The 13,596-nt window shown below is 44.3% G+C and overlaps 1 protein-coding gene across 5 annotated transcripts in view; it reads left to right on the plus strand.

Moving 5' to 3' along the window:
- Nucleotides 1–13,596, plus strand: part of Dnah3 (dynein axonemal heavy chain 3) — a 168,662-nt gene that overhangs the window by 118,277 nt on the left and 36,789 nt on the right. For all 5 annotated transcript variants that reach the window (XM_047534211.1, XM_047534213.1, XM_047534215.1 and 2 more), the window contains exons 44-51: nucleotides 102–281; nucleotides 5,406–5,529; nucleotides 5,618–5,774; nucleotides 6,151–6,294; nucleotides 7,239–7,905; nucleotides 9,074–9,239; nucleotides 10,752–10,968; nucleotides 12,365–12,547. In XM_047534211.1, the coding sequence (XP_047390167.1) occupies nucleotides 102–281; nucleotides 5,406–5,529; nucleotides 5,618–5,774; nucleotides 6,151–6,294; nucleotides 7,239–7,905; nucleotides 9,074–9,239; nucleotides 10,752–10,968; nucleotides 12,365–12,547 (1,838 nt within the window). The remainder of the gene's footprint in view (nucleotides 1–101; nucleotides 282–5,405; nucleotides 5,530–5,617; nucleotides 5,775–6,150; nucleotides 6,295–7,238; nucleotides 7,906–9,073; nucleotides 9,240–10,751; nucleotides 10,969–12,364; nucleotides 12,548–13,596) is intronic.

A 13,596-nucleotide genomic window follows, 5' to 3' on the forward strand; every position in this document is an offset into this window, starting at 1 on the left:
GAGGGGAAATGGGACAGCTGGTCATGGAGGGAATCTGTCACCTCCTGGGAGAGAAGAGGACCCATGGACTTAATGATATGTCGCTGTGCTTCTTTCTGCAGACGACCTCAACATGCCGGCCAAAGAGGTGTATGGAGCCCAGCCCCCCATCGAGCTCCTGAGGCAGTGGGTTGACCACGGTTACTGGTTTGACAAGAAAGACACAACGAGGCTGGACATTGTAGATGTGCTGCTTGTGACCGCCATGGGCCCTCCTGGGGGAGGAAGGAATGACATCACTGGTATGTGGAGGGAGGAGCTCCTTCCTCCCCCGACTCCGCAGCAGGGCTGACCTTCGTGAATGGAGGGTTGGAGCAGGGCACTCGCCCTGGGAGAGCAGGGAGCACACAGCTGGAGGGGTTTGGGTCAGCTCCAGTCTTCATATTGTGAGAAGTAGGAAGTGTGAATAGGATGGGAGATAAACAACAGGAAGTCATCTCGAGGTGCTGGAGACAGGGTGTCGTGTGAGAGGAGGGCTCAGCATGTGGAGAGTTCCAGGAGGCTAGCTTCGATGGCAACTAGGGGTGCACGACAGAGTCCCCTTTTGTCATTGTTATCGATCTTTGAGTTGCCAAAGACACAACATCTAAACAAAGTGGCCAAGGCAAAATATATAACAGTAATAGCAGGTGATAAGTAAAATCCCCCATCATCTCACAGTTCAGAAAGTTCAAGCTTCAGGTACAACTCGATCCATCCACTTATGTTTCTGTACTTCGAAGTACACCTTTGGTTAAGAACTTCATTCCATTTCCGGACTTGGATTCTGTGTCTTTGGACAAATCTCTCTCCTCTGGCTCTCGGCTTTCTTATCTGTAAAATAAGGGAAATGGCTCATCTGGGTGCCCAGACCATCACCCTCCATCTCAAGTGTAGCATTGAGGGGTACTTTTGCCTTGGGTTTGGCTATGGTGGGATCTAAGGAACCTGGCGCCCATAAACTCAGCACTGGTCTCACCAGGGAGGAGGAGGGAGGGAGCTTGGTGTATTACTTTTTTCTATTTAAGATTTAACTGTTCAAAAAGGAGTACCTGTTTCCAGCACACACAGCAGTGGACAGTTTTCAACTATGATCTTTGGGAAAAGACCAATAAGAAAGCCCAGTGCCCAGCACTTGCCAGGAATACATCTGTAGTCAAATAAAATTAGGTGTATTAATTGGCCACAGCGAGGGTCTCTGTGTACCAGGGAGAGCCGAGGGAGAGCCTGGTGAGAGGGCGCTAAGCAGGCTTGAGGGAGGTTAGAAGCAGGGGCCCTGTTCTGGGTTAGCTACTCCCCAAGTGGAGGCAATCCGATGAGCATCGTTAAGAATTTTTAGCCAAGAGTCAGGAGGAATGAAGACGAGATAGAGTTGTCACTTGGTGAAGAAGCTGAGCCACGTTAGCTGTGGGGGAGGAGGTTTGGCCCGTTCCTGGTTGGCAGAGCAGTCTTGTCTCCATCCTGTTCCACCACAGTCTTGGAGTGATCACATCAGATGCTGATTGTTGAAGAATCTGGGTTCAGCAGAGAACCAGCTGCCCAGCTGAGAATGACCCGTGGCCAGGACTCAGATGGGGAAAGGGAGGATCAAGTGTGGTATTGAGAGCAGTTTGGCACAGATCTGTGTTTGCATGACACTGAGCAAACATAGATAGACATTAAGTACCATTGTTATCCCTGTCATCAAGGTTGAGTGACTTCCTCAGCTCCCCATAGCTAACAATGGTCCCACGTCAACGATATATAAAATATTATTCTATCCCTTTTAAAAAAGCAAAACCTGCATATGTCAGTGTAGACATGTATATACAGATAATATATTTTGTGTGTAGATTGTATATAGGCTTGCAAACTATATCTAGTTACATATATAATATTTACACATGATACATACATATGAAAAACTAAGGAAAGAATTTTGAGGAAATGTCAGCAGCAATGGCAAGTCAGATGTTGAATCCTCCCAAATCCCCACATAAATACAGATAACTAGATAACAAAACCTTTTATACTGCTAAAAGGAAAATTCTTACCAACATACAAGAACACAGAAACTATTATTTCCATAAACCCTTTCTTAGGCATCTCCTAGAAGATGGTTTTCAAATAGTCAAAATGATTACAATGAAACCACTGGTAGTAAGCATTAAATGTAGGATTACTTGATCAACTAAGACTAACTGGGAGAGATTATAGAATTTGGTATGTCGATATAGAACAATCGAAAATGCAACAGTCATTAGGAGAATGCATACAAAAACTTAATGTTGCCAGCTATTACAAATGGCAGTGGTGGTATATTTGTATTCTAAAGGCATTATGTATACCAGGTGAGATTATGCAAATGAGTAATTGTGCAATTTTCTATTTCTTTTATCCCTTGTGTCCTGGAGTCTCAGCATAGAAGGAAAAAAAAAAAATCAAGATATAATATACAAGAAGTTAAGCCAGTGTCCTGTGGTCTTAGACTTGAAGTGGAAATGCAGTAATAATTCATCAGGTCCCCTGATAGCCACTGAAAAGGTCTAGGAATAATGATCGGCTCATTAGCAACGAGCAGGCTTACCACCCAGATTGCCATCTCGAAATCCAATTTCCTACTGAAAGAAACCAGGATGTTTTCTGTAGACCTGACTGGCTGCTTGGCTGGGTCAGGAAATATATGAGATAAGCCTGTCACTTCTCGATATACCAGATAATGAGAAAGCTGTCTGAGACTACTAGAGGTATGTCAGAAAGACTCCAGGAGCCAACAGAAACAGGCTCTCATTGCCACGGTGAGCACATTTCAGCTTCAGCAGTGATGGTGATTTCCATGTATTGGCATTTGCCAAAATACATTTTAATCCATGGCAGCGTAATCATCATAACACAGGTGGTTAACATCAGAGGCTGATAAGGAAACAACTCGTTATCTTCAGAACTAATAAACAGAATCACGCCCTTACACCTTTTTCCCTTGGGCTGGGGATTGAGCTGGTGGCGCTCTACCACTGAGCTACATCCCCAGTCTTTTTTTAATCATTATTTTTGTAATAATTTTTTATTTGTTCTAATTAGTTGTACATGATAGTAGAATGGGTTTTGACATAGGATACATACATGGAGTATAACTTCCCCTTCTTCTGGTTGTACCTGATGTGGAACCATAGTGGCTGTGCATTCATGTGTCCACACAGGATAGTAATGTCTGGTTCATTCTTCTGTCTTTCCTAGTCCCATTCCTCCTCCATCCCCATCATTCCCCTTTGTCTAATCCATAGTACTTCTTTTCTTCCCTAATCCTCTTCCCCTGTTGTGACTTAGCATCCACCTATCAAAGAAAACATTCAACCTTTGGTTTTTTGGGATTGGCTTATTATTATTGTATAATATTCCGCAGCTCCATTTATTTACTAACAAATGACAGGTTCTCACTGAATTGCTAAGGCTGACCTGGTCCTAATTTTGCCCCCTTAGTCACTGGGAGTACAGGTGTGCACCCCTTTACCCTGACATGATATGTACCACTATATAACCACATGGTAAATGAGGAAAGTGTCTCTTTAGAAAAGGGGATATGGCTCAGTGGTAGAATGTACAAGGCCCTGGATTTGATCCCCAGCACTGCAAAAATAAAACTTATTTTGGCGGTGGTCGGGGGAGCCTAGGGAGTGAACTCAAGGGCACTCAGCCACTGAGCCACATCCCCAGCCCCATTTCATATTTTTTAATTTAGAGACAGAGTCTCATTGAGTTGCTTAGCACCCGGCTTTTGCTGAGGCTGGCTTTGAACTCACGATCATTCTGCCTCAGCCTCCCGAGGTGCTGGGATTACAGGCCTGTGCCACTGCGCCTGGCCAAAATAAAACATTTTTTGAAAAAGGAAACAGAAATAACTCAAAATATGGTCAGTTTGCACAAGTAGCTACCAACATCACAAAAGGAGAAGCACCATGATGGTCCTTCTGATGAAGGAACACAGCAGCACCTGCAGTCTGACCAGAGGGGTGAAGCCCGGGTCCGATTCTCTCTAGATCCAGCGATAAATGTGTAGGAAATACAGAGGAGAGGAGCATGGTAAACTGCCCCGGGGGTAAGTAATCAACAAAGTCCTACAGGTCAAACATCCTAGATCCACAGCAGTTAAGAGAACTGGGTTGTGGGGAAAACCTATGGATCAAAAAACAATGAAAAGATATATAAAGTATTTTTAATTGACAGAAATTAAACTGTAGTGTCTAGAAATAATAGTTGAGTGATGGAAACCCTTAAGAAATGTAAGAGGGATTACTGCAAAAGTCACAATAGTGATTTTTTTTTTTTTTTTGGTGGTACTGGGGATTGAACCACTGAGCCACAACCCCAGCCCCCCTAGCCCTTTTTTTAACCTTTTATTTTGAGCCAGGGTCTCATTGAGTTGCTTCCATCCTCACTAAGTTGCTGAAGCTGGTCTTGAATCTGGGCTTCTCCTGCCTCAGCCTCCCAAGCCGCTGGGATACAGGCGTGCACCACTGCACCCAGCTAGTGATAACTTTTTGGAGGGGAAAAAGGGAGAGCGATGACCAGGATGGTGGCCATGGAAGGGCTTCTGTGGAGGACTGGCAGAGTTGTTTCTTGTCCTGGGTGGTGAACCTAAGGGCGTTGAATGCCTTCACTAAACTGTACATTGGTTTTGCGTGGTTTTCTGAGTCTGTGTCTTACTTTGTAATGAAACTTTTTTTAAAGAAAACAATAACAGGCAGATCTAGAGAGACAGAAAGTAAATATTTAGTTGCTGAGAATGGTAGAAAAATGGGAATGACTGCAGGGTTTCTTTTAGGGGTGATTAAAATATTCTAAAAATGCGATCATGGTTGCACAACTCTGAATATACTAAAAATCATTCCATTGTGTACTTTAAGTGGATGAATTGTATAGTGTGGTAGTCTTTTTTTTTAAATTTTGTCTTCTTTTTTAGTTGTAGGTGAACATAATATCTTTATTTTATTTATTCATTTTTATGTGGTGCTGAGGATCCAACCCAGTGCCTCACATGTGCTAGGCAAGTGCTCTGCCACTGAGCCACAACGCCAGCCCCGCCTTAATCTTTGGAAAAGAATCCTGTGCACTCGATTAGTGCTGTCAGTAGGGCTTCTGCCATCAGGTAGATGATCTGTGTCTATACTGAGCAGTACAGTAACCACAGCCTTGTGTGGCTCTTGAGGGGAGGCCAGAGAGACTGAATTTCTAATGTTACTTAATGTTAATTAATTTGAGTCGAAATAGCCACATGCGACCAGAGACTGACACGCTGACAGCAGAGCAGCAGAACATGAAGGCAGAGGAGAAACTGACTCTCCTGTATCCCGGGGCACTAGGTCCAGGAAGCACGAGCGTGTGCAAACTGGAATGTGTGTGTTCTCCAGGTCGATTCACTCGCCATCTGAATATCATTTCCATCAGTGCCTTTGAGGATGACATTTTAACCAAGATTTTCGGTTCTATTGCGGATTGGCACTTCGGGAAAGGATTCGATGTGGCATTCTTAAGGTGAGAGGTTCCTGGATATTGACCTGGGGGGTGGTTCTCCATTCTGGCCCCTTCTGAAATGACCTACCTTCCTCCTCCTCCTCCCAAGGCATGGAAAGATGATGATACAAGCGACCAAGACCATTTACAGAGCTGCAGTGGAGAACTTCTTGCCAACTCCCTCCAAGTCACATTACGTCTTTAACCTGCGGGACTTCTCACGGGTGATCCAGGGCGTCCTACTGTGCCCTCACACCCACCTGCAGGTCAGCCCTCATCAGTTCATCACCACGAGCATTCAGCAATATGCTCAGATAGATAATCGTAGTGATGGCTGGATTTATTAAGCACTTAGTCCTTGCTAGGCATCATGCTAAATATTTTATATGCTTTATCTCATTTACTCTTCACCTCAACCCTAGAATTTATTTTTAAAAAAATTTTTAGTTGATGGACCGTTATTTATTCATTGATGTATATGTGGTGCTGAGAATCAAACCCAGTGCCTCACGCATGCTAGGCAAACGCTCTGCCACTGAGCTACTGCCCCAACCCTCAACCCTAGAATTTAGATACTGCTTGAGACCTACCACCTCAGGTACCACCTTCCATTCATTCAAATAATTAACTCTGAATTTTTAGGATTTGGAAAAATTTATCCGGCTCTGGATCCATGAGGTTTACAGGGTGTTTTATGATCGCCTGATTGACAAGGGTGACCGAGAGGTCTTTTTTAACATGGTGAAAGAAACCACCTCCAATTGTTTCAAGCAGACTGTAGAGAAGGTAAGTCAAGATTCTATGACCATTTGGCCTCAGAAACGGTCCCTCGGGTTTGACCATGTTAGTCTCAGATTCCAGTTCCCTTCCCAATAGCGACTCACCACGCTGCTCTGAATCCCAGGAAATTATCCTGCATGCATCAGCTGGTCTTTTAATTTGGTGATATTTTACTTGGTCCAATTTTGCTTCATTTCTATAATAACATAAATTTGTATCCATACACAGGGGTTTTGTATATGTTGTTATTTGTTTATAATTAATTTAAAATGCAGTTTTAGGGTCAATTCATTTGAGAGTTGAGGGGGAAAAAAGAGATTTTTTTCATGGTTTGACTGAGGCCCTGCTAATACCCAAATGGAAGATTATTATGATCTTCCATTTGTGAATAATTTCTCTTTTTCACATTGATATATGAAAAGTTGTCTTAAACTGATATTTGTGCATCATCTGCTTTTACCTGCATTGCTAAGAAGGTGTGATTGCTCCATAGAAAATTTGTAGACGTGTTTTAGATATATTACCTTCAAAGGCCCAGTGCAAAGCATTGCCAGGCTCTAATATCAGCAAGGGGAAACATCTGAAGCATTCCGTCTCCAGGCACAGAGCAGGGGCCGGGGTGGTGCCTACACCTCTGTCTGTTGAAGGAGGAAGTGTGTGAAAAATGATGGCATCCTTCTCTGGGGACCTTCCGATCTGACCACCATGTTTAACTAGTTAGAACATAGACCAGCCTTCCCCTTCACACTCTCTAACATGCTTTTGCCAAAGGCTTTACAACCATCAGGTGCACTGTGACATTTGAAAAACGTGTAACTGTTGAGAAACCGTGACTGAAGGGTGTGCTCGGGAGAAACAGACACGTCCTGCTCCCTCCCCTCCCCACCTCCTGCTGCCAGCCTGGTTGGGCCACAGGCTGAATGGCCAGCTGACCCTCCTCTTTCTCCCAGGTGCTCATCCACTTGTCGCCCACTGGAAAGATCGTCGATGATAACATCCGCAGTCTCTTCTTTGGGGATTTCTTCAAGCCAGAAAGCGATCAGAAAATCTACGATGAGATCACTGACCTGAAACAGCTCACGGTGGTCATGGAGTACTACCTGGAAGAGTTCAACAATGTCAGCAAGGCCCCCATGTCCCTGGTCATGTTCAGATTTGCCATTGAGCACATCTCCAGGATCTGCAGGGTCCTGAAGCAGAACAAGGGCCACCTGCTCCTGGTGGGCATCGGGGGCAGCGGGCGGCAGAGTGCCACCAAACTGTCCACGTTCATGAACTCCTACGAGCTGTACCAGATTGAGATCACGAAGAATTACACCAGCAACGACTGGCGCGAGGACCTGAAGAAGATCATGCTGCAGGTGGGCGTGGCCGTCAAGAGCACCGTGTTCCTCTTTGCTGACAACCAGATCAAGGATGAGTCCTTTGTGGAGGACATCAACATGCTTCTGAACACGGGCGACGTGCCCAATATCTTTCCAGCTGATGAGAAGGCTGAAATTGTGGAGAAGATGCAAACGGCCGCCCGGACAGAAGGCGAGAAGGTGGAAGTCACTCCTCTTTCCATGTACAACTTCTTCATTGAGAGAGTGAAAAAGAATCTTCACATTGTGCTTGGTGAGAAGAAGCAGACTCAGTTTGCCCTTTCTCCCCTGGTATTTTAGGGTATCCTATGTACGCTAAACTCAATCCCCTTACCATGGTCCCATGGTCGAATCTACCAAAGCACCACCCAGGTTCAGCCTGGAACTTCCCTAGCAACTTCTCCCACTCTTCTCCTTAACAACCATTTAATAACTTAAACCTGTTCCACTCTCCTAATTCTCTGAATTCTCCTCTGTAAAAGAGCACACTTTAGTGCATTACCCTTGCACAAATCAACACCTTGTGTTCTCTCTGTGAATGACATCCCCATCTATCTGGAAACCTGGAGTCATATTTAATACCTCTCTATCTTTGCCACGTCCTGGTGATTTTTACCTCCTCACTGTGTCTCATATCCACCCTCTAATCTCCATCTCCATCACCTTCTCCATTGTCATCTCACCTCTGCAACCTTCTTACTGTTCTCTCAATCTCCACTCTTGTCCATTCTAGACCTTTCTGTTCCACTGAGCTAAGATAACTTAGTTTTATGTACTGCAGATGTGATCATTGCATCCGTGCATCAGTGTGTACATGTGCAAGTGTGTGCACAAACCCAAACCCATACTCTAATTGCTTTCCATCAGGATGAGGGTCAAAATTTCTAACCTGCAGTCTCATAAGGCCACTTACCAGACTGTGCCCTGTATCCTCTGTACTTTCATCTCAAACCAAGCTCTTCTCCTCTTTGTTCTTGAACCACACTGACCACCCCATAGTTCTCCCTGTACATCACGCTTCCCCCACCACACTGGGTCTCAGTAAATAATGAATGGAATTTGAGAAGTCGAACGCAAAATTTGTAGTCCTATGCAGATGGCGTCAGAAACTAGCTGATGGCAACTCCTATAAATAACTTTATAGGGGACATCAGTGGGACTCTTGTGTCTGAGTCAGCATAGATAGAACAAGTGGGTCAAAGGGCTCTAAGTGACCCCAAAGATCCAGAAGGGACAATGGTGTGTTTGGGAGGGTAGTCAAGGCTGTTGTGATACATTGCGATCTCATCACAAAGTTACATGAAAATATCTCATGATACCCACTACCTTGCCCTACCAGAACCCTGGGAAATACCTGTTCCCTTTCACCTCCCTGGGAGTTTTACCCAGGAAGTGAATTAACACAGTCTACTTTTCATTAGCCATGAGTCCAATTGGGGATGCCTTCAGAAACCGCCTGCGGATGTTCCCGTCACTGATCAATTGCTGCACAATTGATTGGTTCCAATCCTGGCCCACGGACGCCCTGGAGTTGGTGGCCAACAAATTTCTAGAGGATGTGGAGCTTGATGACAGCATTCGGAAAGAGTGAGTGTTAGCTACGTTTTAATACCTGCAGTATTCTAAACTAAAAATTCATACGTGGGCTGTATTTATGTTATTGTTTTAAAGATTTCTTAATTTACATGTAGAAGATGTCTTAACACTTATAAGTGGAATTGCATTTATTTAGATATTTAATCAGGTACCATTGTTCGGCAGTAGCCTGGAGATGCACTGTTGTCGCAGCTGTGAGGACCCAGATCTAACAATACAGTAATTTCAATAGTCTTTGGACGTGCGGTCATGACAGGAACGGTCTTACTGCCATGAGGATGAAAACGGGTTCATGGGAGGGTGAAAACGCTTGTTCTCTTATGTGAAAAGCACAGATGTCTAAAAACGGCACTTTGTTTTGGTTCAAAACCACCACGGGTGCTCTATGAAAGCAAGGATCAGTCAACCCGCCTCATCTACCTCTATATCCATAGTGCCTGGCAAGTGCCTGGTGGTGGGCGCCATGGCTGGTTCGGTTTGTTAAATGAATGAATGAAGAACAAAGTAGGCAAGGGTCAGAGTATTGACCTTCTTAAGTTCCAGTTGGAGATTTTTGAACTTTATTCTCCAGATCAGAAAACCATCAGTCTAGGTCCTCAGGCTCCTGGATAGAGGTCAGTTAGTTTGTGAGTATGACTGGGGATAAATTGCATCTTTCTAATTCTACTGATACCCAGCTGGTATCTTGCATTTCCTTCAATGATGAGTGTAAATAATAAACCCCAGTTGGATTAGCAGGGCCTCTGACTGTGTTACCAGTAGGAATCACAGTTCTTTTCTTAACGGATTTAGTCATTGAAGATACCTCCATATATCACTTCCTTCAAAACTATGGTTTTGTAGACCTGCTGCCCAATCTTGTTATTTAGTACAGTGGTTGGCAAACCATGGCGTATGTGCCAAGTTCAAAATCACAACTTGTTTTTGTCAATAAAGGTTCATTGGAACAAAGTCATGCCCGTTCATTTACACATGGTCAATGGCTGTTTTTGTGCTAGACCTGCCAAGTTGAGTAGCTGTGGCAGACACCATGTGGCCCAGAAACACTAGAACATTTATTATTTGACCCTTTTCAGGAAAGGTTTGGTGAGCCCTGATTTAATGTATCAATAAGCATGCATATTAGAGTATCCGAAGTTTGGTTTTAAAAATATTTTGAAAAGTCTATTTCAATAAAATTGATTTCCTTGGTAATCATATATATTTTATTTTATGCATTTTAAAACATTATTCTGCATAGTCAGAAAGCTTCTTCAGACTGTGAGGATTAGAAAGTCCTTCTTGAGCTCCAGTGACTCATCAAAGGGCTTGGGATAGATCATTCTAGTAAGAGTGTTCGCCTTCTCCATCCTTTGCAGCCTCCTCTCTAAGGACCTGCTCCATTCTAATGGACCACAGTCAGTGTCCGTGCCTTCTTATGCCCTCATGTCTTGTTACCAAAGCTGTGCCAAGTCTCCCTGTAGGAACCTGGGTCCTGCCTAACCACCTTGGTGTCCTTGGCAGGGTCGTCTCCATGTGCAAATATTTTCAGGAGACTGTGAAGAAGCTGTCGGTTGATTATTACAACACGCTTCGCAGACACAACTATGTCACCCCCACCTCCTACCTGGAACTGATTCTCACCTTCAAGGCGCTCCTGAATATCAAGAGGCAGGAAGTGGACATGATGCGGAACCGCTACCTGACGGGCTTGCAGAAACTCGATTTTGCAGCTTCCCAAGTGAGCACCACCAAAACAGAACAGGGACAGAGGAGCCCAGGACTGGGTGGCTGTGGCGAGGCACTGGTTCAGGCACAGAATTTAAAAAGGCACCAAATAAAGACAGGATCTGAGCCTGCATTTACACTGTTCACCTCACTTGCCTCCTAATCCAGACCCCACAGGATCCTGCCTTTATTAAAGGTTCTTGTATTTTTTTTACACTAATTTTGATTTCTTAAAGTATTCCAATAAGGTAGTATTTATCTGGAATGCTGAGTATTTTGGTGCTCCTTTAAGCTTTGTGCCTGGGGCTAGTACCTCACTTGTCCCCTCCTTGTGGGAAATTGGACAAAGTAAGGCAGTAAGAGCAGAGCTTTGTGGGGTCAGACCTGGGCTCAAGTTTCATCTCTACAATCTATCACCTCTTTGGGCCTCAGTTTCTTTTTCTATAAAAGGCCATGATAACAGTTTTCGTTGTATAGGGCTAGCAGGAGAATTAAAGAAGCCAACACAATTGCACAGTCCTTAGCAAAGTGCCCAGAGATGAGTTATGAACTGATTTGTGCTTGGAGCCCCTTAACAAACCATCTAAAGTTAGAGCCATATTAAGAGATGGATTTTCACCACCAGTAATTACTGAGGCAGTGGGTTGATTGACAGTAGGTTGGCGTGTGCTGTATACAGCAAACCCAGATACTCCAACAGCAGGGAGAGAACATCAGAGGTGGCCTCCACTGCTCTGCTCCTGGGGATCCTGGGTCCAACTTGGGGTCCTTGACTTTTAAATAGCCACCTTCTTGCTGTGTCCTCACATAGTGGGAAGGGACGAATCTCATGTCTTTTCCTCTTTTTATAAGACAATTTATCCCATCATGAGGTCCCCTCCTTCATGACATCCTGTAACCCTCATTACCTCCAAAGGCTCCATCTCCAAATACCATTGATTTGGGGATTAGGCTGCAACATATGAGCGTTCAGTTCTCAGCACTGGTGGAAATCATAGCCTCAAAAGTTCTTTTTATCTCAAGTATCTTATCGTGTACTTTCCTTTATAGCCTTAAAAAAGGTAGCTTTTATTTTTAAATTTCTTAATTTGCTTTTGTTCTGTCTTTCCCTGTTCCCAACACTGGAAGGAATAAGGGAAGAAATTGTACCTTTAAAATTTTTCTAGCTTGCCACCGTATGACTGGCACCTAGCACAGAGCTTGATGACCCCAACACACAGAATGAATTCAACAACCGAGTGTTAAAAGGTCAAAGCAATAAACACCAGCCAACAAATGTGACCCAGGACCATGGACCACGTCCATATTTTCTGCATCTGTTGGAGATGCAGTCAGTTCTTGCCAACTTTGTCATTTTCTGCACTGACCCAGCCGACCCTGGATAACCTCCCACCCCTCTGTCTTGCCAGGTGGCAGTCATGCAAGTAGAACTGACCGCCCTTCAGCCTCAACTCATCCAAACCTCTGAGGAGACCGCGAAGATGATGGTGAAAATCGAGGAGGAGACCAGGAAAGCCGACGCCAAAAAGCTTCTGGTGCAGGCAGATGAGAAAGAGGCCAACGCTGCTGCCGCCGTCGCTCAAGGGATCAAGGTATGAAGAGCCAGCCCTGCAGATTGTGCGCGCTCACGCCCATCTTGCAGATGAGACCAGTGAGATTCAGGAGGGGTGGGCCACTTTTCTGGCATCACACAGCTAGTAAGGAATTAAGTCTGACACCTGGCTTTCTCCAAGAGGCATTACCATTTTCCAAACATTCTCCATCTCATTCAGAATCAAGGCCAAAAAGACTCAACATGATCTGAGCTCTTCTACGTTACTTTCCTCTCATTTCCTCTCTTTGGGCACACTGGCCCCCTGGTTATTCCTTACATAAACATAAGACACACTCCCACCCCGGGGTCCTTGCACAGGCTGTTCTGCCCAGATGCTCCTCCTTTAGGCGTCCAAATGGCTTTCTCCTTCATCTCTGTCACACTGTGCTCAATCATGCCTGACATGGTTTAGATGTGGGAACAGATATCTGTCGGATCAAACTAGAAGACCTTATTGAAGGTGGTTCTTATACCAAAGTTCTGGGGAGGTCTTGGCCTACATTCAGATATTAGAAGAAAATCTGATTAACATTGATGTGATATTACGTATTTCTCAAAGCTTTTTGGAGCATGCAATTCCATTTGAGCAGCACAAACATCTTGAGGCTTAGGAATGACAGGCATCAATATCTGAATTGATGGCATTGAGGTCAGGGGTGAAATGGCCCTCCCGAGCTGCAGAGCTACTTGGTGGCATTAGAATCTAAGGTTCATGGCACTTATATTAAGACACATGTCCCTACGCCCTTTTTTTGCACTTAGAGAAATCTTTCCATCATTCTTCAATTCTTCCTGGGTTTCAGCAGGAATAGCCTGTGTCTGACTTCTTACCTAAATAAGTCATGGATATTTTCTCAAAAAGGACAGGCCTTCAAATTGACTTTTCTCTAATGATTTCTGAGACTTGGTCTCTGGGGTATTCTTTTGGGTCCCAGAGTCCACATGAGTACCCTGGATTATGAAGGCTTACTCACAATTCTAGTGACTTGGACAGAAGACAAATGGAAATCATAAAAATGCTGACTATTACCATATTAAAGAAAATAA

The sequence above is a fragment of the Sciurus carolinensis genome, chromosome 18 (assembly GCF_902686445.1).
Source record: "Sciurus carolinensis chromosome 18, mSciCar1.2, whole genome shotgun sequence".
Taxonomy (NCBI): Eukaryota; Metazoa; Chordata; class Mammalia; order Rodentia; family Sciuridae; genus Sciurus; species Sciurus carolinensis.